This window comes from Actinia tenebrosa, unplaced genomic scaffold (assembly GCF_029948245.1).
Source record: "Actinia tenebrosa isolate PJP-AT-01 unplaced genomic scaffold, QUT_ActTen_1.0 PGA_scaffold12__29_contigs__length_12842862, whole genome shotgun sequence".
Classification (NCBI taxonomy): domain Eukaryota; kingdom Metazoa; phylum Cnidaria; class Anthozoa; order Actiniaria; family Actiniidae; genus Actinia; species Actinia tenebrosa.
In genome coordinates, this window is record NW_028292572.1 from 12,399,559 (window position 1) to 12,422,588 (window position 23,030).

The window sequence follows — 23,030 nt, forward strand, 5'->3', positions numbered from 1 at the left end:
ACTTGAAAAAATGGGTGTTTTTGGTCATAAAGCATGGACTATAGCCCATGGTTTTGATCGATTTTGGGTCATTTTCACACCTTTCGAGAAAAGATGATTTATTCATCACAATTCAAAAATGGGTGTTTTTGGCCAAAAAGCATGGACTATAGCCCATGGTTTTGATCGATTTTGGGTCATTTTTTCACCTTTCGAGAAAAGATGAATTATTTATGAAACGCGAAAAATGGGTGTTTTTGGCCAAAAAGCATGGACTATAGCCCATGGTTTTGATTGATTTTGGGTCATTTTCACACCTTTCGAGAAAAAATGGATTATTCATGAAACGCGAAAAATGGGTGTTTTTGGGCAAAAAGCATGGACTATAGACCATGGTTTTGATTGATTTTGGGTTATTTTCACACCTTTCGAGAAAGTATGAAAAATTTTTTCACACATTAAAGATAGGTGTTTTTGTGCGAGAGGTATAGATCATAGCCCATGATTTTGATTGATCGATTGGGCTTTTAGTATTCTTTTTAAAATATTGAAGTTGTTTTGTTGAAAAAGCTATTTTTTCCAGTTTTGATTAAAAAGCATGATTTTTATTTTTATTTTATTTTATTTTTTTTTAACTTGATATGTTTATCGTATTCTTGCTTTTATAAAGTGTTGTTTGAAGAACTGAAGCCTTAATAAAGGTCATCAGACGGCTGTTAAGACACCAGAGATGCTAAGGCAAGTAACAATACTGTAACGTTCGTTAAAGGTAATGACGTCATACCACCTTAATCATTGTATATACACCTATTTCAGAAATCGTTGTCGCACCAAAAGCCTCCAGCAACAAGCCAAGGCCGCAGAAAACACCGGTACTTTTAGCTGTAATTAGTTTATTCATGGTGCATTTTCATTTATTGACAAATTCACAAATTGCTCCAAGCAAGACTGCTTGAGATGATAATTATAGTGGAGAGCTATAGCCACTTGCATGAACCATGAATAAATCAATTCTAATTAAAAGTACCGAAGTTCTCTGGAGCCTTGGCTTGTTACTTGAGGCTCTTGGTACGACAACGATTTTCGAAATAGGTGTATTTGAACCTCGAGACATGAAATGACGCAGAGATGTCATCTGACTCGTAGCTAATCGAAAATCAAGTGATTGCGTCTGTCGATATTGCTAGCCAATAGGAGTTTATATGAGTTTCGGGAGCAGCACATTATATTTTATTTGTATCTGTCATACTATTAGAGTCAGAATTTCATTCACTTTCGGGTTAATTTAGAATTCGCATCGTTTGGTTTCATATTGTGTGCTTTGCATTTCATTGGCTTCCATCAATACTCTTAGCCAATCCTGTTGTTCCTTGGGACACGTAGCCCCGTAACCACAAAAAGCTTCAAAAATGTTCAATTAAATTCATGTTTAATTATTGAACAAAACATGCGACACGAATGTCCTGCCTTAAGATGCAGTAATTACCCAGGAGGTGACGTTCATTTACAGCGATAAATTAAACTGGAAAGCTATATGTTCTTGGCTAATCGTTAAAACCAAGGTTTTGCGGAAGAAACAAGACGAATTCACTTGTCATTAATGAGTTGTGAGAAAATCAAAGTTTACTGGAAGCTGAACAAACCAATGTTTTTATTCTTTTTCATTACTTATGATTACCGTAGCCTCTAGAAGTAGAAAAACCTTCTTAGTGTTAATTACAGTATTCACTAATCCGCGGGGGGTATGGCTGACGACTAGTTATCACAGTCTTCCATCCAATCAGAATCCAGTTGGCTCAGTAAGGTAATAAGCCAGGTTTTGCACACCATCCTCTGGTTCAGTGCTGACAAGTTTGTGTCATATCAACGCCTCTAGACCTTAATATCGTACGATAGACATTAGAAACAGCGAGTGAACTGTTAAAAAGTGTCTGCGATCATGAACTCCACATCTACACACCCTCTTGAACTCAAGATTCTGTTCTATTCTGCATTCATCATTGCCTTTCCTCTCATTATTGTCGGTAGGTTCTCCTTTGCTCTTTATCGTTTTTTCTATTAGATAGTTAGATCTTTATATATATATATATATATATATATATATATATATATATATAGCCATTTGCAAAAATTATGGCCGCTTCCAATGTATATACAAATATATCAAAAGCATATCAAAAGTTATGGGATATCCTCCATTATATTTTTTTCGAGTTGTCTATCACTAGGGCTTTCTGAAAAAAATATCAAGAAAGATATCCCGCCCTGTCTGATATACTTTCGATATATTTGTATTTATATTTGAAACGGCCATAATTTTTGCAAATGGCCGCCTATATATATATATATAGAGAGAGAGAGAGATAGATACAAGCTACGAAGGCAACACTCACTAAAACATGGGAAGAGTCTAAGAATCCCTGTTTCTATGAAGTCTTATTTTTCTATTAGTCTTTTCGTGATCCTTTTCGTTTCTTTTGTGTTTGTATTCTCTTAAAAATGCCAAAATATGAGATCCAATGGGTGCTGTTTCTAAAAATAATGGTCGAGTTTGATGAAATATATATTTTGCAAGTCAGTTTACAACAACGTAGGAGCCAGGGGGCCCCACTTTTTTGAAATTTACCGTTTGTAATAATGATAAAATACTTATATATATAAAACTAAATTCTTATATTCAAAAATAATGAACATTTAGTAGAAGAAGTAGCTATTTAGCACGACGCATACGATCGAGCAGGCGAGTGCTTTTTAATCTTTTCAAACATTTTTTTTCAGCTTCCCCAATAAAAATTATCCAATATATATGAAATAGAAATGTCGTTTTTCCCTTTGATGACACTCAAGGCTAATTAACACACTTTTCCACTATGATATCCAATCTTACAAATTTATGCACAGTAAAACATAGCGAATTTAAATTTTCTAAATTATTACTGAATATTTGCAATAGACGGTAACAAGTGAACTTCGTGTAAATACTAGTGGATGTTATATCATATTAATCACTTGTATGTGGCATGTATTCAGAAGGTACGCCATGATCACTGGCTTGAGTTTAGTCAGCTGTACAGTCCAGTTTCTGCCTCAGTGCTAGCTAGTGTCGTAGCCATCAATAGCAAGTCTGCGATGATCTTGTTGCCTTGAGAAAAAATGAAAACAGAATGAATAAATGAATGAATAATAGAATAAATGAAAAGAGCAAAGAAATTAGACGACTTTTCCCGCTAATATTTTGATACGGCTATCGATTTCATGATATTATCAAAGCCGTCTCCAAGTAATTTTTTGACTTTAGTGATGGCTAATACATCGATTCACGTCTATTTAACTTTAAGCGTCCAAGAAGCTCTAGTAACTATTATTAATTTACACCTTGTAGAATAAAAAAACAGTAAATGATATTAGAACGAACCAGAAGTACAAATACTGTCAAACACAGACGTCACAATGACCAACCATTCGATCCAAAATAGGATAGACTAGGCGAAAAATTAATATATCAACTCTAAAGAAAAATATAACATACTTTAATAAGGTTGCTTAAAAACCTAAAATGTTCTGAATAAGCTGGACAAAGTATGTGTTATAGTATGTTCTATTCGTTAGATGACAGACTCAGTGAACATATTTCAACTTTTTTCTGTGTAATAATCAATTAGTTTTCTTTTGTGTTTCTAGTTCAGTTACTGAATGCGGGGCATCTTACTTATTTCTCATTTATAACTATTAGAACAAAATAACGAAATCCTCTTACCTTCTTTTCAAAGGTTTTTTTAGGGATATAACTCTAACAATCTTTGCGTCTTATTTATCAAATATAAGCAATTTTCAATCAGTTTATCACAGAACACATTTCATTTTTTTTCTTTCATAGCCATCTTAAAAAGCAAATTGATCTTTTCTGTGATTCAGCTCTTATTTACACTAAAAAAAATAATTATTTTTGAAGTAGTTTGTCGACATTTATGTTACCGTGAGAACACCAAACATGTCGGATAAACAATTATAAAGTAAACAGTAAATATCTAGGGATACTTTGATTTAAAAGACGAATTAAAAGCTACAAGAAAGAAAGATTAAAATCGAGTAACTAATGAAAGGAGAAAAACCCTGGAGGAAAAGACAAAACTAAAAAAGAATTCTTTAACGACATTGACTTTAATGAAAATAGCCAACAGATTACGACGAAGAACTGTAAAACGCCATCTAAATGTCTAGTAAAATGATTATGACAAACAAAGAGTAAGATCAACTGTCTACGACTTCCATGACGCCTGCATGTAATGGTACCTCATGTAGTAACACAATCTGACATTAATAGCTTCCTATAAATAAATACAACAGTCCAAAGTGATGCTTCATTACAACATTCAATTTTCACTACAACCCATGGACCTCAACGTACAGTAAATAATGAGGAAATTTTTAAAAAGCCTAAAAAAACATCCAAAATTGATCAAAACCATGGGCTATATTCCATGCCATTTTGAACAAAATAGCCTAAACACATTACCCAAATAGATCAAAACCACTGGCTAAACTCCTTGCTTTTTGGTTGAGACTCGCCTGAAACAAAGCGTCTTCAAACCATTCAGATAACAATGCGGCAATGAACGACAAGTATGGGACATGTATGGAGTAAAGGTTTCTTAGCTGTATGGCCGTTAAAACGATGCATGATGAAGTAGAGTCTGGGTATGGAAAAGTTAACTGGTGGTGGCGTTGTTCAGAATCTTACATTTCAATGATATAACACCGATGGAGTCAATGGGACAGCCGTCTATATTCTGATGATGTTGCTCATAAATGATAATACAAGTAATAACGACTAATAATACTGGATAGTCATGAACGTATCTAGATGCATTGAGTTATCATGCTGAACACCTTATATTACTTCTTATTTTAACTACGAGTAAGTAATTATAGTAATATTATAATAAGAGTAAATTAGACATTTCCGATTTAGCGGCATATGAGCGGAATAGGAATATACTAGCGGAATAAGCATAAACCAGCGGAATAAGGCTAGAATCATCGTTATGACCAGAAAATTCAATAAAATAATGAAACAGCTTTCAGTAGACCTGTTTTATTTAACTTAAGGTATTGCACAATTAATATCGTTAACACTACCTGTTTTATTAGCTTAACTGACGAGCAGTGTGCTCGAGAATAAGATCTCGTCCCGTTGAAACGCAGGTATATAAAAAAGTTGCGTTCATAATATACTAATGTAAATGCTCGCCCTTAAATTTATAAAAGCACTAAGAATGCTAGCATATAATGTAGAATACCACGACGGTTATTATTTTCGAGAAGTTTTCCTTCTGCATGGACACGTACGTATTGCTAACATATAGTTGATATGTGGATGCCTACTGAGATTGTTCACTGCCTGTAAACACTTGCTTCCCAACTCTGTTCCCCCTCCTCTGCGGGGAAAAACAGGATTTTATTCAAGTTCTCTATTAGTTCTTCTACATTGGAAAAGGCTGTGCACATAACCAATGCGTTGAAATTCAGAACAAAACAAGATATTTGAGAGATTCAGTAAGACAAACATTTGTGCTACGCAAACGAAAAAAAAAAAAAAAAAAGTAAAAAGAAGTTGAAAAGCTTTTCAAGAAGCAATAGATAAATAATGAAATAACCTTTGTCTTTGCTGAGAAGGTTTGTAAAAAGGTACTAGTTATAAATTACAGGGAAAGAACAAAAACGTGCTTATGCCGGCCAGGCTCTGCGGTAAGAAAAAACGTGATGCTTAATGTCTATTTATTAATAACGTGAATAGAACTCATAAAACCTATATATTGCTAGTCTTCATCTGACGAAGAATTTGTCACATCAAGACCATGAACTGCCCTCCAGCTTCTTAATGCTTTCTGGTGCTCTCGTGCAGCACGTTGGGCCGCATCAAGAACGGCGGGGATTGCTTCGAGTAAGCTGTCCAGTTTTTTACTTGACTTTGAGCTTTCCTTGAGAAAAAGGAATAAACGAGGTTTTATTATCAAATAGGTATGAGAAACGTTCAAAGTAATTATGTCTGCTTATAAATTACCTGTCTTCCATCCTCTCGCTTTCTCTTGTTTTCTTGATTCGTGTAAGGATGTCAGCAGGGTTCGTTCTTTTCTGCATCTAACACATACTTTGTTTCGCGGTCATTGATAGCTCTGCAAATATCTTCGACTTCTTCAGTATCTTTATTACAAGTTTCTTCCTCACTGGATGCGGACGAGTATTCTTCTTCAATTATTTTATTTGACGTGCTTGCTTCACTGGCATTCCTACCAGGAAATAAAAGAATCATCACACTCCATATAATACCGTTATGTAGAGTCTTTTCTTCTTTGGTCAACAGCATTCTTACCTTGAAGGAAGAGAGTTGTTAAGCAGTTTATTAGCTCTCTTCCTTAATCGCTCCTGCAACACTTTGTTGGAATTTCCTTCAGCCAAATATTGATCACCTGCTTCTCCCAAAACCTCAACATGCCTTCTCATAAAACTCAAAACACTTTTCCACTCTCTTCCACATGTTTGCACAGCTTGAAGAAGAAGAGTATCTTCGACTTGAGTGTAGTTTTTCCTTGGTTTTCTTTGCTTGTTGCTGTCCATCGCGCCTTTCTCACAGGATTAAGAAAAGTGAAAAGAGCCCTAAAAATTCGCATACATAGGCACGTGCACACGTGCACTGGCCGTAATGTTTTTTTTAAATATTTTTGTTTGGTTTCGTGATTGCGAACGAAAACGTTGCATATATGTTTAATACACTATCTGTTCGCGTCAGTCAACAATGGATGTCCCACCTTTCCCAATGTTTATTGTAGTAACCCTGCTGTCTATCTTTGCAGCTATAAAATTGAGTCTTCAAAGACCAAAACGTTTGGCCCCTTTATTTCCTATGCATTTAATAGGGAACCTGCTCATCACACTCGTTGCGCTTGTCTCTACGGTACCAACGGGAGCTAATCTCCTAGCCCGACTTTTTGGCAATCAGCCGCGGAGTCATACAGACGACTTCCTGCTATAGGCCATGGAAGAAGAAGGAATCTACCACGACGAGCAAAGGCTGCTAGCTGATGGGGGATACGCTAACGCACCACCTCTTATCACTCCAAGGCGTATTGCTTACATTAGACGACAACAGAATGCCAACAGAGCGCTAAGGTCGCTTCGTATCCGCGTAGAGCACGCCATTGGATTCCTGAAAATTTACTCAGCGACCTCGGATATTTTTCGACACATGAGGCCATTTCAACCCTTTGTAATAGCAACTTGTGGTGCTCTTGCTAATCGAAGGAAAAGAATTCTAAAAACACTGTAATGTTATATATGTTCTTTTTGATATACTTTTCGGAAAAGTAAAACAAACTGGCTTAACACATGTTTATATTAGTGAGAGCAGAAAAATTCCTAGCTTAATACTGTAAACAAATCTCAAGATATGTTGATACTACTAGCGTTTACTAGTCAGTTGTGACTGTTTTGGTGCGTTGAATACAACTGGTGTATAAGAAAGTTCATAAATATATGACGTTTGGGACATTAGTTCTTCGTAAGAAGAGGATTGACTATTAAGGACCATAGTAGTAAGACGAAGGAGTAACGTCAGTAACAATAGTTACAAACTTTCTTTCGCAGTTGTTATTTACCTAATAATACATTGTACTAGCTGAGAAAACAGTAAGATAAGGAGTTTTGAAAATTCTATTGGTTAAATCTGGAATAAAATAATGATAGCTCTTTTTAATTTATGCTATTCCGGTCGGATTAAAGAATGCGGAATATACTTTCCCTATGCCGCTAAATCGGAAATGTCTATTATATACATACATACATATATAGCATTTATTCATAAGGTTATTAGTTGCTTTTTTATTAGCTCTATTACTGTTTAATAGTTTATACTATTTGAATACATATATTGCAGTCACTTATCAGCCTATGAGTTTTTCTATTATAGGTTTTATATTATTTACTACCGCGCATATTTCCACGCACACGTTATTTTGTCGATAAAGTGTGCAGCCATATTCGAAGTGAGGTTAATCGGAGGATCGAGAGAAAATGGCTATTTGTCACACTCACCGATAACTGAACTATAACAACCAACAACGTGTATTTTGTTTTTTTCCTCTCAGGTAACGTGTTGGTGATTCTATCTATCATATTTCACAGACGTCTACGTACAACGACTAATGCTTTAGTCTTCAGTCTTTCATTGGCTGACTTACCAGTAGGGCTTATAATCTTTCCTCTCATCAGTGTCACGCAGAAGTATGGACCCACCATGTCTCCTAAGGTTGGGTTAGGACTTTGTCACGTGTCTATATTCATGACGCAAGTTTTCCTCAGCGCTTCTTGTCTTCATCTGTTGTTCATCAGTGCTGATAGATTTATAGGTAATATATACTGGTTATACAATGGTTTGGAGTGGTATACGATGGAATATCCTTATATTTTCTAGTATATTCATGAGCCTTTAGCCGAACTACGAACATTTCATGTGTCATGTGAAAGCATTGTATAACTATTTTATCCTACACCATTGAAAATGCACCTAGGTTGCAATGTCTGATGGGAAGGAACAGTGGAATACCCCAGAATAAACTACGGCTTTCTTGCATTCTCATTGGTGTAGGGTAAATTACAATCTATGATATACGACAAGAATTTCAGTGGCCGAAACCAGCAGAAACTCTAACTTGCAATACTTGAACAAGAAGTAGTTACAATTCTTGCGTCTTTTGAAAGCAAAGGATCCCATGTGAAATTACTGAAAAGAAGGGGAAAAAGGAAATGAATAAAGGGAAATTGAATGAAAGAAAATGAAGGAATGAAAAAAAAAAAAAAAAAAAAGAAAAAGAAAAAGAAAAAGAAAAAGAAAAAGGATATGAGATGAGATGAAATGAGATGAAATGAGAGTAAGACAAAAAGAACGGGAAAGAAAGGTCCTGATAAGTCATTTACTTAAAGTCATACTTGATTTTCAGCCATTACGAAAGCACTTCGATACCAGGTACTTGTGACGAGTCATCGGGTAGGTCTGGTTATTGCCTTCATCTGGGTTCTCTCAGTGTTCGCACCACTTCTACCATTCTTTGGATGGCGTATTATCACGGAACGAACCCAGGGGGGGTTCTGTCAGTACCATCTGAACCTCGACATCACGTATATCCTATTCCTTCACGTGTTCGTCTGCATCACACCAATAACTGTCACGTGTGTTGCATATATACAGATATTCATTATTGCAAGGCGACAGGCTTTAAAGATTGCTAGTACTGATGTAAGTAGCAGTATACCATGTGCCATTCCCTTTTATCCATAACTCATCTCTCATCCAAACCATCCATCTCTATGAGGACTGAAATAAAAAACGAAATGTACGCCCTATAAGGCCAAACGAAAAAATAAGTATGTTTCCAGTTGCGCGACCGACCTTAATTTTCTTGCCGATTGAAATTACTGCTCTTATGGCAGCGTTGTTCTTACTTTTAGTGTTTATATCAGAACCAATCAAAGAGGAAGTGTACAGTATACGCTTCCCAGGCACCTTTGCGAGATTAGTCTTTTCGCAATCGATCCATGACCTTGCAATCATTTTCTTTTTTTCTTTACCTTTCGATTCTTTCACTTTAAAACTGAACATCCCTGAATGTGCTATTCTGTACCAAGGAACCATGTTCTTGGCGTCCTGTCTCTGTGAGATAAAGAAAGAAAGCTTGATCAATGTTTCATGATTTAATCTTTTATCGACAGATTAACGTGAGTGAACGCGAGCGACAACAGCGGCGTCTGGAGAAAGAGCGTAAAATCACCCTTACAGTTGCTATAGTGGTGGGTGTATTTATCCTGTGCTGGGGTCCTCTCAACATCCTGCTTCTAATCTATGCAGTTTGTCATCAATGTGTCTCATCCCTAGTGGTAGAGGGTGTTGAGATCTTGGCTCTCATGAACTCTGCTTGCAATTCTCTGATTTACAGCGCGTGTAACAAGGATTTTAGGAAGGCGTTCAAACGTCTCCTCTGCTGTCGGTTTGGACGTGTTTGGGATAATACAGGAATAAACTACGATAACACTGACACTCGTATCGGACAATCAGAGATGAGGAAAAACCCTGACCCACCCCACCCATCATAATTCTGCCAAGGAACAGCCCGACCCACCCTACCCGTGACAAATCTGCCAAGGAACAGCTTGAAACACCCCACTCAATAATAGTAAGAAGGTTTTACGAATCTCCAATTAATGAACATATTTCAAAAAGTTTAATAAAGTTTTAGTAAATTATCAAAGTTAACTGAATTTATTAGATAATGAATACTGGATAAAACGTGACCTAGTATGTTGCTTACAAGCGCAAGTTTCAAAATCTATATATTATACTCTAGAATTATTCAATAAATGCTTCAATAATTATTTATGTGCTTCAATTATTATTTATGATTGCGCTGCTTTGGTGCTGATGCAACGGGCCTACATGGTATGTTCAGATCATAATTTATATTTTTCTATTTCTATTTCAGTTTGTAATGCACGTGTGAGCATCTTCCTATGTAACACGTGCAATATAAGTATTAAATTTTTATGTATTTGATTTCAATCGATTGTCTAAAACTAGTCCAACATTTAGCTTTATAACAAGACGTCATTATCGTTGCTATAGCTACATTTCAATAAATCAAAAGGAAAACTATCCTCTTTTATTTTACTCTGAAAATAATATAAAGAAGAGATAACTAGCTAAAAACTAGTGTGATGCTCTTTTACTCCGACGAAGGACTAGCGTCTGAAACGTCAGTAAGTTTTTTCATCTTTTCACGGTGTATAATTTAATTACCCTTTTATCATTACTGAAAATATTATATGTGAAATAAACAATAATACAGCAATAAAAACTGCATATATTAGCTTACATTAGCTTTGATGGTGGTTTATATTAACGTTAATTAAACCGTATTTAACATCCCATAGAGCGTTTTCACACGAAGTCAAAGCCACCATATTAGTGTACCTTTGACAATGACTTTGTCATTAGTTTCTTTTGTTAGATACACCAACATGGCTGCCATCTCTATTGAAAGTTAACTCTCTAGAGACTGAGTGAAAACGCTCCATGAGGAGTAAACAACAATTAACATGGATGATTCCAAGAACGCTTGCGAGTAATCAAGAAAATATGGTTCATTGTTGTCTAAATGCTTGTTTTGTTTAGACACAAAACATCCAATCCTTTGATACAAAAGACCAGTTTTAAAGCAATTTTCCTAAAGTATACTTAGAGCCAAAGTGATAATTGACTCTCTTAAGATAAGTATTTTAGAAAGAATTCTTCACATATAGTATCCCTGTGGTTTTGAATACCTTATATATCCTGTGTATCTCTCAGCACGTTTCCTGCCACGATAGACAATCACGACCATTGATCTCTGTGCAAACATATAGTGTCTCTTAGCAACAGGGTGACGCTAGTAACAAACACTCAATCTAAGGAGGTCTGCTTTAGCAATTCACATTAATCAAGAACAACAAAGACACATTGTCGAAAGCGTTCTTACACCTTGAAGAAGCCTGAACTACGAATAATATTCCAATACTAGCTGTTGAGTTCTGAATATAAACTTGACATTCCTTTACTGGATGACATGAAGGAACTAAGCTTCTCACAGCAGCGTCTGCTTGAAGCAATAACTAACGGCAGAATCTACCAAACGAGACAACTTCTAGAAGCAGGGACGCCTTCAGAATTTCTCGACGAGGAAGGTTATAGCCCTTTCCTACGGGCTTGTTTTATCGACGATGAAAGACACAGGACAAGGACCAACCTGATAAAACTCTTGATTGTTTACGGAGCTGATGTGAATACTACAGATCCACTAGGTCGGCATGCCTTGACATATGGTTGCATGACCGAAAACCAAGAGATGGTTCAACTCTTGTTAGACATCTCGATACATAATATAGACTTGAATAAGAAAGATTGCAATGGAGATACACCGCTAATGCATGCTGTACGACTTGGTAATGTTAACCTAGTCACTATACTAGTAGATGCCATGAACAAGTTTAGTATCAACATGGATGTACGAAATAATGCTGATAGGACTCCATACCTTGAGGCTAAACATTTGGGAAGAAAGGAATGTGCGGAACTTCTACTAGAAAAGGCAAGCGCGTCCAGGGAAGTACAAGTCAATCCGTTTCTTGACTTTATGGAAGGTAAAGGCGAAAGATATCGATACAGTGGGGATGTTAGAGGTGTTGATTGGAGAAGGAAGAAAATGAAGGGAACAATAGTAGAGAAGAATCGGTATAACTTGATCCATCAACACCAAGGAAAACCTGCAAGATTAAACTCGAAACGAGAAATAAAGATTGATTGTAGTGTTAAAAGATTACCCAAGAGACAAGGCACAAAGCCTAGGGGTTTAAAGAACAGAAACACTAAAAATACAACTGCTTTTGAAGAGAAGAAACTAGCTTCCAACGCGACTACAGAAACACGTGTTACAGAAGTGTTACGAGAAGTTCAAGTATGTAACGAGAAGAATGACACTGATGATAGAGCGGAGTCGAGTGCCGCCAGGGTCACAAACGAAAATACCATAACAACGACGAAAATGGAGAAAGAAGGTTTGATATCTGTGAGTGAGACACCTCGAGTAAGACCATCTACAGCTGTTATTACACGGAGGGAAATGAAAGCTGCCACGAACAGAGAGAACAGAGACCCTTTGTTGTATAACACATTCTTAACGGACGGTACCCCCGTGAGGCCAAGCAGTCATCGAGTATGGGTACCACATCACCTCAGAAGCAAAACAGCGCCCCCCAGACGGTACCCTCACAGCATACGGCAAACACCACTCATGTCAGATAATCCATCAGTCAAGAGGTACAGCGTGGACGATAATGATCAGATAAGTTGGTATTCTCATTTTAGTATTCGTACTTCTCCTTCAGCGAATTTCATGAATAAGATAATGGCAATGTATGCTGAACAAGTCGCTCCTCAGTCTAGTTATAGAAAAGGCGTAAAACCGAGGAAATCCGAATATGCACCGACTATTGTCGCACCGCCCGATGGTGAACACGATAAACACTCGGACGGCCGTCGGTCGTCTAGCGGAAGTGTTCGTTCGTTGTCGGGTTCTGTTCGGAATAGAAGGTTTTCTGTAATAACTAAAACAGTTGCTTCTTACATATCAAGTAGGAAAGCAATGACCTCTGGTGGCAAAATTAAAAACTAAATTATATTACTGAATAAATGTATAAAATCCTTTAAAAATAACTCAGTTACTATAGTTTAAATTATTATTAGCAAAGAAATTTGTATTGAGAATTACATCTTTTAGTATAGAATGTAACAGAATGTTCAAGTTTTTTTATTGAATCTTTTATTATTTAGTGAAAAATATTTTTATGTCTTTGCTATTTTATATTTTTAGGAGTTTTGATGCATTACTTTTTATACAGGTATATGTATATATTACTATTATCAGAAATAATAATCTTCAATTAAATATATAATACCAACTCTTGTATATATTGAGAATATATTACATTAGATACTGATGACCGTAATTCACAAAAAAACCAAAGCTGTTTCCTTTTGAGGGTGAGTAGCTGAGTTGTCTAGAGAGTGTTTGCTATCCAAAGACAGCACTGGATCAAAAAGACGGCTTAAAATAACTATATGGTATTGTCTGGCCAGAATTGGAACTTGTCCAGTCAAATCGTTGCCTTACCAGTTATTTTGAGCAGTAATCTTAAGATAGAAAGGAGGTATGACCAAGCTAAATCCCCGAGGGGGGGGGGGGGGGTACTCCCATATATGGACTATACGGGGATGATCCGCTGAACAGGGTGAACAGGGTATGGTTTTTCGAGCTTCTTGTCATAAACAGGGTATGCAATTTTACTCAAGTTCCAAGTTCTTCCTAAGTTTCCTGTTATATTCAGGGTTTCTACTTTCGTATTGGCCGAAACTGGTTATTATGGTCATAACAAAACAATACGCGAGCTGACATGATAATTGAAACAGGAACACAGTGCAATTAATTATATCTTTTATCATAAACAGGGTCTACAAATTTGGGTTTTTTTGTCACCAACAGTGTACCCCTTTCAGAATCCCAGCGGAACACTCCTACCCAAATTCTGGCGGAGTTCATTTTATAGTAAAAGTCACTAAGCTTATATTATGTAAAGACATCTTATAAAATAAAAACAAAATCTTACCTTAAAACCAGAAACCCGAATATCTCCACCGACACGAGCAGCGAGGAAGCAAGAGAGCCAACCATTGATTAGTTAAGAGCTAACAAGTGAAACTTCCAAGTCCACAACGATTTGTAATAGCGAGAAAAGAAGGCATGTGTTGTTATCTTCTCGTGTTGTTGTCTTCTCGTGTGTCAGCCATATTGAATTTCGCGCCAGCCCGATCCCATGGATCTTTGCGCGTAAGGAACAAACCCAACCTAGAAGCTGATGTTACCTCAAAAGGCAAATTTATCACAAATTGATCACAGTTGATTAGAACGATTTCGGATCGAGGAGATTTTCGCATAATTTCCCATAAACCGCGTATTTTGAATAAAATAAAACAAAGCCAAAACTCTTTAAAAATCCTCAATTTTAAATTCAATAGTTATCGATAAAATATATTTAATTTGTTTAAAATAAGAATAAATGCAGAATAGAAGAAGAGAAAAAATATGCAAAGTAAATTATTCAATAATAAATCTTGATATATGATAAAATCAGAGAATTTGTCCATACTGCCTCGTTAGCGCAGTAGGCAGCGCGTCAGTCTCATAATCTGAAGGTCGTGAGTTCGATCCTCACACGGGGCAAGTATTTTTGCTCATCTTCACCTTTTTTTTTTGCCTATTCTTAAATACAACATAAAGCATTATAACTTTGAGAAACTTGAAAGAAATGAATTACCTGTCATTAAATAGCATCTGGGAATAATATATTTTTTTCGACCAAAGCGACAACAAAAGCATGCTACGACGAGCTACGACCTGGAATCGATAGAGTAGTTTATACGTTTTGATTTCTTTGTGTTTGTTTCTTTTTTTCTCTTGCTTGTTAATGACTTTTCTGAAACTCTTATATAAATTGTTAACTTTTTAAAGTTTGTAAGGCTCAAATGTAATGTATATTTCATCGACTGGGATACCTGTGTTAATCAAAACTTGTTTTAATTCTTATATTTTATTAAATAATTCAATAAAAAACACCGTAACAAAAAAGATAAAATGAGAAGTAAATCTAACTCAAAACCTGGAAATACTACATCAAGTCTATACGACTTGCATTAAAATACACTGGGCTGCCTGTGTCAAAGAAAATTAAAATAACAAGTAACATATTAATCTATATATAGTAATAGACTCTAATAATATCTCTCTTCTATATATACACTATACAATGTCTTTAACCTTGTAATATATTGCATCTTGGTTGTTTCGTATACCAAATCTGTAGCGGACTGCAGCTAAAAAGTACAGCATTAAATAATTTGATTTTAATAAATTAAAAATAGGAATAAATAAGTTTAAATGGCTTTTTCAACATTGCAATAGCTACAGCTCCAGTTAAGGGTGTGTCAACTTCTGAATTTCTTGTTGGCGCCAGGCGAGATATCATCAGTACTTTCAAGAAAACTTGCAGGTACCAGTCCTTTACGGCCATTAATTTCCGCGTTGTAATACCCGTCTTTATTCATGGTACCAGTTATCGTTATTTGTTGTCCTTTTCGAAAAGAGAGTTGATTATGAGGGTTATCTAGAGGAGACTGCTCGTTTGGGTTGTAGTCGTATAATGCTATCATTTTCTTTCTGTGTCGAGGAGTAGGATTGGGTGATGATGTTCCATTTATGTTGCCATCGTTGATGGCTTGAGAACCACCCTACAGTGAGATAATGAATAATTAGGGAAAGCTTTGTCAGTGAAATATCAAAGAAGCACACTAGATTTTAATGGTTGTGTCATACCTTGCGTGTAGGCGATGGTGGACCCAGGGCGTTGGCAACCGCAACTTCTTCTACAAAGTTCGATGGAATAAGACCTTTTTTATCATTCAAAGAACCAAAATAGAATCCATCTTTTCTGGAAGTATCTTCTACTCGCAGTATATCTCCTTCATTAAACTTCAGTTCATACTGAGGATTGGAGTTTGGAGAACTTTTCAAGGGGTCATAATCGTAGAGGGCCACGAAAATGCGCATTTGTTTGTTGTTACCCACAGTATCCTAATAGAAAGAAAAATGGACAAACAGTCAAACACTACCGAAATAAAACTATAAAATCTAGCATAATAGCTGTTAAATAATGGGAAAAGTTTGAAAAGCATGAATGAAACAAAGAAGAAAAGCAAGGGGTTGTCCTGAAACCATAAAGAGAAATCTAATAACTTCAAATCAAGTTCGTTTGAATACATACCTCAATGGCCTTGGAAACAGGCATCTACAAAAAAACAAAAAAGTTTTAGGGAAAAACAAGTAAAAAGGAATGGCTACGCGGTTTTAAAATATCTTTATACAATCTTAATAGTATACCAATGAAGAAATAGAAAACGCTCGCGCGTGCTGTGTGCTGTCATAAAGCACGCGGGGGTTGGCAGAACACGAGAGAAGTGTTAGGAGAAGCACGACGCGTAGGGGAGTGCTTCTGGACACTTCTCGAGTGTTCTGCCAATCCCCAAGTGCTTTATGACTGCACACAGCACAGCAAGCAAGTTTTTTATTTCTTTTATAAAATACAAATTACAATAATAGATAGGAATGACGCAACGGAAAGTGCGCGCGCGTGCAATGTGCTCTCATAAAGCACGCGCTCCAAACCAATCAGAACGCGACATTCATAACATTTATTTTATAATATTTAATAGAGAATATACTTAATTTAGCGAGAAGAAGAGTGATCGAAGGATGGAGCAACTCACCCTAGTGTTATTGATAGTATCAGTAAAGGTCGTAGATACGTCACTAGAATGAGAACCATCAGATCCTATAGTACGGATTGTAAACCGTATGGGATACCGAAGATCAAGGTCGTCTACCAACGCCTAGAACAAACATTATGGTTAGTTCGCGTGGAAGCTCAAACTGAATAACAAGAAATTTATTCGTACTTTGGTCATAAATTGACTCCGGACATCCAACTTGTAGTCGCCATTTTCGTATATCTACCGAAATAAAGACAAAATGATAACGTTAACTATTATTCCCGGTAATGATGATAACAATTCGCACCACTTTGCCTTCATGCTACTCTGCGCATGCTCACGTTTATCACGCATATTACCTTGTAACCCTTGACAGCCACCCCGTTACTTCTACCAAACTCATCCATATCAGGAAGACTCCAGCCCAGCAAAATAGCGTCATGGTTGACAGGTCGTATAACACGAAGACTTGAAGGAGGACCTGGAGGACCTTAAAAGTAATAAAATATGTCAGTATAGTACATCCCATACAACAAGACGAGGTTAGATTGAACCGATACTTACCTCGATGACCAACAGACTGGGGACTAGTCACCAGAGCCTTTGATTGACGGGGTTTGGGTTTATTGACAGGTTGTACTGAACTACGTTGTACTTGTGAGGTTATTTGAGGTGGTGATGTCAAAGGTTGTGATGATATAGGGTGTTTGGAAGGTGAGAGCTGTGAGGTGATCCCACGTGACCTAGGTGATGACTGTTGCCTTGGTGATCGCTGTGATGCACGTGGTTTGCTAGGAGAAGTGTTGCTGATTGGTGCAGCTAGCTTGTGTACTTCTGCAGGTGACATATAGGGTGTAAATATCGGTTGAATCAGCTGCTCTCTTCTTGGTGATACCATGGACACCATGGGAACCGGTTGAACCAAGTGACCTGAAGGTGCTATACTGGTTATTGTGGGTTGGCTTGAGAACCTTGGTTCAGTGTTGGGTAAAACTGACATAGGTAGTGACGTTCCTAAAAACAATATATATAGAATTCTGGTTACTATTTTTGAACTGTTGTAGGTGGTGTAAATTTCAAGGGCATGGATGATAGCAGTTTGTACCTGTTCTTTGCGGTGAAGGAACCTTTATGTTATCTAACATCCCAAGAATTTGTTCTGGGGCAGTACTACTCGTCTGTAAAGCAAACAAAAACAACACCCAAAGTATTACTACACGGCAAACAATGTAAACAGCAGACAAAGAGATCGGTTTAAAGAAGAGAGCAACGAACGTGATGGCAAGAAACTCACGGGTTGAAGAAAAGATGAAGAAGTGACATCTTCTACAAAGTTAGACGGGACCAGTCCAATTTGACCTGAGAAAATTACACAGAATATAATCAACAAATCATGTCATTTATTCTGATGATTTAAAACAGGAACCGAAAGCCCGGAAAGCACAGGCCAAACAACCTACCATCCATCTCTGCCTTATAGTATCCACTGATATCCATATCTCCTATCACGGTCATTATATCACCCTTCTTGAAGGGTAGCTCTACTTCAGGTCTACCAGTTGTACAGGACTGGTAAGGGTTATAGTCGTATAAAGCTACGTAACATTGTCTTTGTAGCTCAGTATCTGGACATGATGATCGTGGTGACATACTACTGCGACCACTAGAAATAGCATCAGGCTGAAGGAATGAAAGAGAACACATCCATGTCAATAGAGGCTTTGCACATTCACTTGACGGCAACCATGGTGGATGACAGGGACAATATAATAAATATAATAAGAAAGAATTCAATCCCCAAGGGCAAAGGGATTTTATTGTTCTGCCATCCAACCACAGGGCAGCCCAACCTGTATTACGAGCATGGGCACGTGATGGTGCAAAACCTCTATAAAAACCCTTGCGCAAATGTACTTAGTATGTCATCTTGTTGTGAGGCTTAGAGGACGTAATAGTATGCCTGAGCATGATAAAAAAACACATAAGAATGAGGCTGCGAAGGCAGAACAATCATTATAACATTAATTAAAACATGGAAGCGAGGATAATAATGTCATTATACCTCACAGTGGCCATTAGTCAGCCGTCCTTTAGCAATTCTTTCTTTTTCTTTTTCATTAGTTCCATTGACCAAGGTTTGACCAGGACCATCCTCTACTTCTTCAACGTATAGTCCAGGTACCAGTCCCCTCACGCCGTTCAACTCGGCTTCATAGCAGCCATTAGAGTCCATGTCCCCATACACCATCAGTTCCTCGCCTTCCTTTAGGGTTAGTTCTGACTCGGGGCACCCAGAAACACTAGCTTTATGTGGGTCGTAATCAAAGATGGCTACAAATAACTTGGGAGGAGGGTTTTTCGACTGTAAAGAAAGAAAAGAAAGCACAATTTAGAAAGCAGTAGAAAGTCTGTGGACTAAAATGAACACTAGAAATGAAAAGATGAAAGAAATTCGATAGACAAATTTGGAAACAAACCTTTGATTTAGGACTTCTTTGACCATTCGAATGAGGCTTTGAATCCACAGCATCCTGGAATAAAGGAATCGAATGTTCTTTAGTAAAAAATATGTCAACTTTGAGGGTTTCAAATTTGGACATGATAGTAATAGGAAGTTTTGCGATTAAACGCGTTTTTAAGAGGCACTGATGACTTTTCGGCTACATATGTTTGTGATAGCCATAATCATTCTGATAAAGGTTATCATAAGCATAGCCGAAGCTTCATGCTTCTTAAGAATCACTTGTTAAAAAAGCAAAACCTACTATTACTAATATGTCAACATATTTATCTAAAACTTGCACATGCGCACTAAGGCAATAGTAGAAAACCGGATTGGAAAACATTATTTGTATCAACCAATCAAAAGTAGCAGAAGTTTGATCATTCAGTGGCTGCTCATCATTGTTGGCAGACGGGAAAAATAGCATCAACTGATGTAACTATCTGATACTCATTGATACAGCCCGTGGTCTCAATTAACAAATACTGCCCTCCCGTCAAAACAATCTTCAAAGCTGCCTTCATATCATTGTCTTCCATAACAAAGACTTGTTTCAAACAGCATAGTCAATAAAGTGTAGCTCACCCTAAGGCCGTTGGTGTTGTCTTTTTTGTTCCCATCTCGCTGACTAGAATATTTCACAAAGTTTTCAGGGCTGTATCCATAGCTTCGTATCTTGGACAGGTCATCTAATGTTGATGTAGCAATGGCGTGTCGTAGTTCACGTATCTCGTCATTCAGTTTATCAATAAACTCGTCCTTTTCCTTACATGCTTTTTTGAGAAGAGCCACTTTGGCCTGAAAATCGGAATTACGAGTTTGTCAAGGACCCATTTTTATCCGGTATGCATTGCAAGCTGAGCTACATCTTCTGAAAGACTCCCAGAATCATTTAAAACGTACTCTAAACGAGATTCATATTCATAACTTGCTTTGAAATGAAACGAATCAGTGTTTATTAATGCGCATGCACCAACCATCTTTTGCGCAGCTATTCTTGCATTGGGTCAAAACTAATTAGAACATTGTACATTTGGGTCGAAGAATAACTGAATCAAATCAAGTTACCTTGAGGGTTGGGATCTGCATCTCGAAGTCATCCCTTTGACGAGTCACTTCAGCAGCCTGGTATCAATAAATACAATAGGATTGATTTTGCACGTGTTATACTTAAGGTTTGACATCTAGATGCGAACACATGTAACCTACCTTTAATCTAAGAGTATGGAATCCATCTTCTAACTTGACATACTCTCTATGAACAACAGTACGTAACGCGTTAACGAAAGACTAAATGCTGCCAGGAAAACCATCAAAAGCAGTGTACTGGCAATGTTGTAGGAAGAAGTTTGGTAGTGCAGTGTTTTATGAAGTAGAGTAAAAGTGTGGTGTGGTTTGATTCGGTATGCTGTAGTGTGGTGTGGTGTAATGTAGTGTGATGTTATGTTGTGTAGTGCGCTGTGATGTGATGTAGTGTGATGTAGTGTAGTGTAGTGTAGTGCAGTGTCATGCAGTGTGATGTGTAGCGTAGTGTGGTGTGAGGTAGTGTAGAGGGATTCGAGTAGCGTAGTGTGGTGTGGTGTAGAGGGATCCGAGTAGAGTAGTGTGGTGTGGTGTAGTGTAGAGGGATCCGAGTAGAGTAGTGTGGTGTGGAGTGATGTAGTGTAGAGGGATCCGGGTAGAGTAGTGGCGTAGTGTGGTGTGGTGAGTAGTAGTGTACTGTGGAGGGATCTGAGTAGAGTAGTGTAGTGTGGTGTAGTGTAGAGGGATCCGAGTAGAGTAGTGTGGTGTGGTGTAGTGTTGAGGGATCCGAGTAGAGTAGTGGTGTAGTGTGGTGTGGTGTGTAGTAGTGTAGTGTGGAGGGATCTGATTAGAGTAGTGTACCACTCTAAGGGGTGTGTCGTAGTATGGTTAGCGTATTATAGGGTTATATATATACGTTTGTTTGCGTGAAAAAAACTACGTAAAGAAAAACAAACAAACAAACAAACACCACTACACCACACCAATAAAACAAAAACTATTAAATAGCATTCAAGTGAACAAAATCACTTAGGCATAATATTAACAAAATAAAATAAGATATGATTTAAAATTAATGAAATGTTAGAAACGATTATCAATCATTAAAGCATAAGGAATCAGCACGGACAGCGCTTAGAGAACAATTACAACATCAACACAAACAAACAGCCACAGCTGACAAAATATATATCATACAATATCAACACGAATCATGACAAAATAAAAGTAAAAATAAGATTGAATAGAATTAAACGAGGATTTAATGGAGTGAATATGATATACCGTGATAAGTGTGCCATGACAAAGAAATGTAAGGTGAAGAAAGTGTCATTCAAGCAAGTATTAATATACTACAGACGTCAGTACTACCACACCGCTGATCAGTAAAACTGCAGCTTCAGACAAGAACCATGAAAAACACAGGTTGACCAAATCAAGCTAATCCACATCTACCAGGTGTAGTTTGGCGTTATCCATAAATTCATAATTTAGAACATTTCTTGTTAAAATATTTTATGGTATGGATGTTTTATTCTTTATTCAAGACAATAACAGAACCTCGTAAAACTTATTATTTTTATTTGGTGTTTATTATATTTTTATTATTTTAATATTTGATTTAGTTAATCTTAGTTCACCTATTTACTAGTTTACAAAAATATTCACAGAAATTAATATTCTTTATATTTTAAATTACTCTTTGTATCTTATATTTCGAAGTTCATCACGAACCACAGGTAGCCCATTGTTGTGTTTTTAGCTTAAGAGGAAATTTTTTTCAATAATGAGCAATGATGGCAAAAAGCGCCAAAAACTAGACTTTCGTATGAGTTTTGATCCCAATTTTCGTTTTGGGTTAACACTCAAAACCTTTTTTAAACAGTTAGAAACGGTTGTACTATGATAAAATGCTTGTTTGAAGCGGTATTTTCAGTTGTACAAAGATGTTTTGTTGCACTTGTGTTAGAATGTTGCTTTGTCAGGCTTTTTTATAAAAATATATGGGAAATAAGCAAATGAAGGCCTAAACCTCATTTTCGAATAAAATTTTTGCTTTGGGTTAACACTTTGATTCCACTTTCATTGGTCATCTCCACTTCCAAACAAGTTAAACTTTCTGATTTTAGCCTTGTACAACAGCCTTTCTTCAAGAAAATAGTTTTTGGCGCTCACCGCTTGAATACGAAAAGAATTCTCTCTTAATACCTAACACCAAAGGAAGCCCAACATTTATCTAACTATGTTACTTAGTATATTATTGTTATTCCACGTAGCTGAAGACAGGTTTATTTGGGTCTCTTGTTACGTTTTAGTCGTCCAAGGAACGAGCTGCTTCGTTTAACACGCTCTTCTTTGTCTTGAGGAGGAGAATCAGAAGATGGAGTGGAGCGAGAAGGCGAGAGCCTGGAGAGGAGGGTTAGAGTAGAGGCTTGTATCACCAGTAAGTAAAAGACTAGGTATGTTACTACTAGTAGGGTTATTATCAGTGCATGCATGATCATATATCAACATTATTATAAGATATTAGATAGTGGAATGAAAAGTAATAGAACAACACAA

At 36.9% G+C, this 23,030-nt stretch overlaps 3 protein-coding genes and 1 non-coding gene across 7 annotated transcripts in view; 3 read left to right on the plus strand and 1 right to left on the minus strand.

Moving 5' to 3' along the window:
* Window positions 1–1,690: 1,690 nt before the first annotated feature.
* LOC116293766 (histamine H2 receptor-like) lies at window positions 1,691–10,337 on the plus strand. The gene is made up of 4 exons (XM_031701233.2): window positions 1,691–2,003; window positions 8,124–8,384; window positions 8,976–9,271; window positions 9,745–10,337. The coding sequence occupies exons 1-4, from the start codon at window positions 1,919–1,921 to the stop codon at window positions 10,123–10,125; spliced, it is 1,023 nt and encodes a 340-aa protein (XP_031557093.2). The 5' UTR covers window positions 1,691–1,918; the 3' UTR covers window positions 10,126–10,337.
* A 1,122-nt stretch (window positions 10,338–11,459) lies between these two features.
* Window positions 11,460–13,456, plus strand: LOC116293765 (uncharacterized). Its single transcript, XM_031701232.2, has one exon. The coding sequence runs from the start codon at window positions 11,631–11,633 to the stop codon at window positions 13,233–13,235; it is 1,605 nt and encodes a 534-aa protein (XP_031557092.2). The 5' UTR covers window positions 11,460–11,630; the 3' UTR covers window positions 13,236–13,456.
* Window positions 13,457–14,767: 1,311 nt separating this feature from the next.
* Window positions 14,768–14,840, plus strand: Trnam-cau (transfer RNA methionine (anticodon CAU)). Its single transcript has one exon. It is a non-coding gene; the product is annotated as a tRNA-Met (tRNA).
* Window positions 14,841–15,188: 348 nt separating this feature from the next.
* LOC116293757 (uncharacterized) overlaps window positions 15,189–23,030 on the minus strand; it is a 41,725-nt gene continuing 33,883 nt past the window's right edge. For 3 of the 4 annotated variants that reach the window (XM_089028431.1, XM_089028430.1, XM_089028432.1), the window contains 15 exons: window positions 20,655–20,700; window positions 20,514–20,570; window positions 20,031–20,243; window positions 19,420–19,473; window positions 19,005–19,304; window positions 18,403–18,622; window positions 18,237–18,301; window positions 18,048–18,120; window positions 17,507–17,956; window positions 17,302–17,432; window positions 17,129–17,182; window positions 16,940–17,062; window positions 16,438–16,461; window positions 15,990–16,247; window positions 15,189–15,904 (listed from right to left, as the gene is read on the minus strand). In XM_089028431.1, coding sequence (XP_088884557.1) covers window positions 15,602–15,904; window positions 15,990–16,247; window positions 16,438–16,461; window positions 16,940–17,062; window positions 17,129–17,182; window positions 17,302–17,432; window positions 17,507–17,956; window positions 18,048–18,120; window positions 18,237–18,301; window positions 18,403–18,622; window positions 19,005–19,304; window positions 19,420–19,473; window positions 20,031–20,243; window positions 20,514–20,570; window positions 20,655–20,700 — 2,371 coding nt within the window. In that variant the 3' untranslated portion in view covers window positions 15,189–15,601. Of the gene's footprint in view, window positions 15,905–15,989; window positions 16,248–16,437; window positions 16,462–16,939; window positions 17,063–17,128; window positions 17,183–17,301; window positions 17,433–17,506; window positions 17,957–18,047; window positions 18,121–18,236; window positions 18,302–18,402; window positions 18,623–19,004; window positions 19,305–19,419; window positions 19,474–20,030; window positions 20,244–20,513; window positions 20,571–20,654; window positions 20,701–22,028; window positions 22,875–23,030 lie in introns of those variants that run through there. The other variant, XM_089028433.1, reaches the window with a different exon arrangement.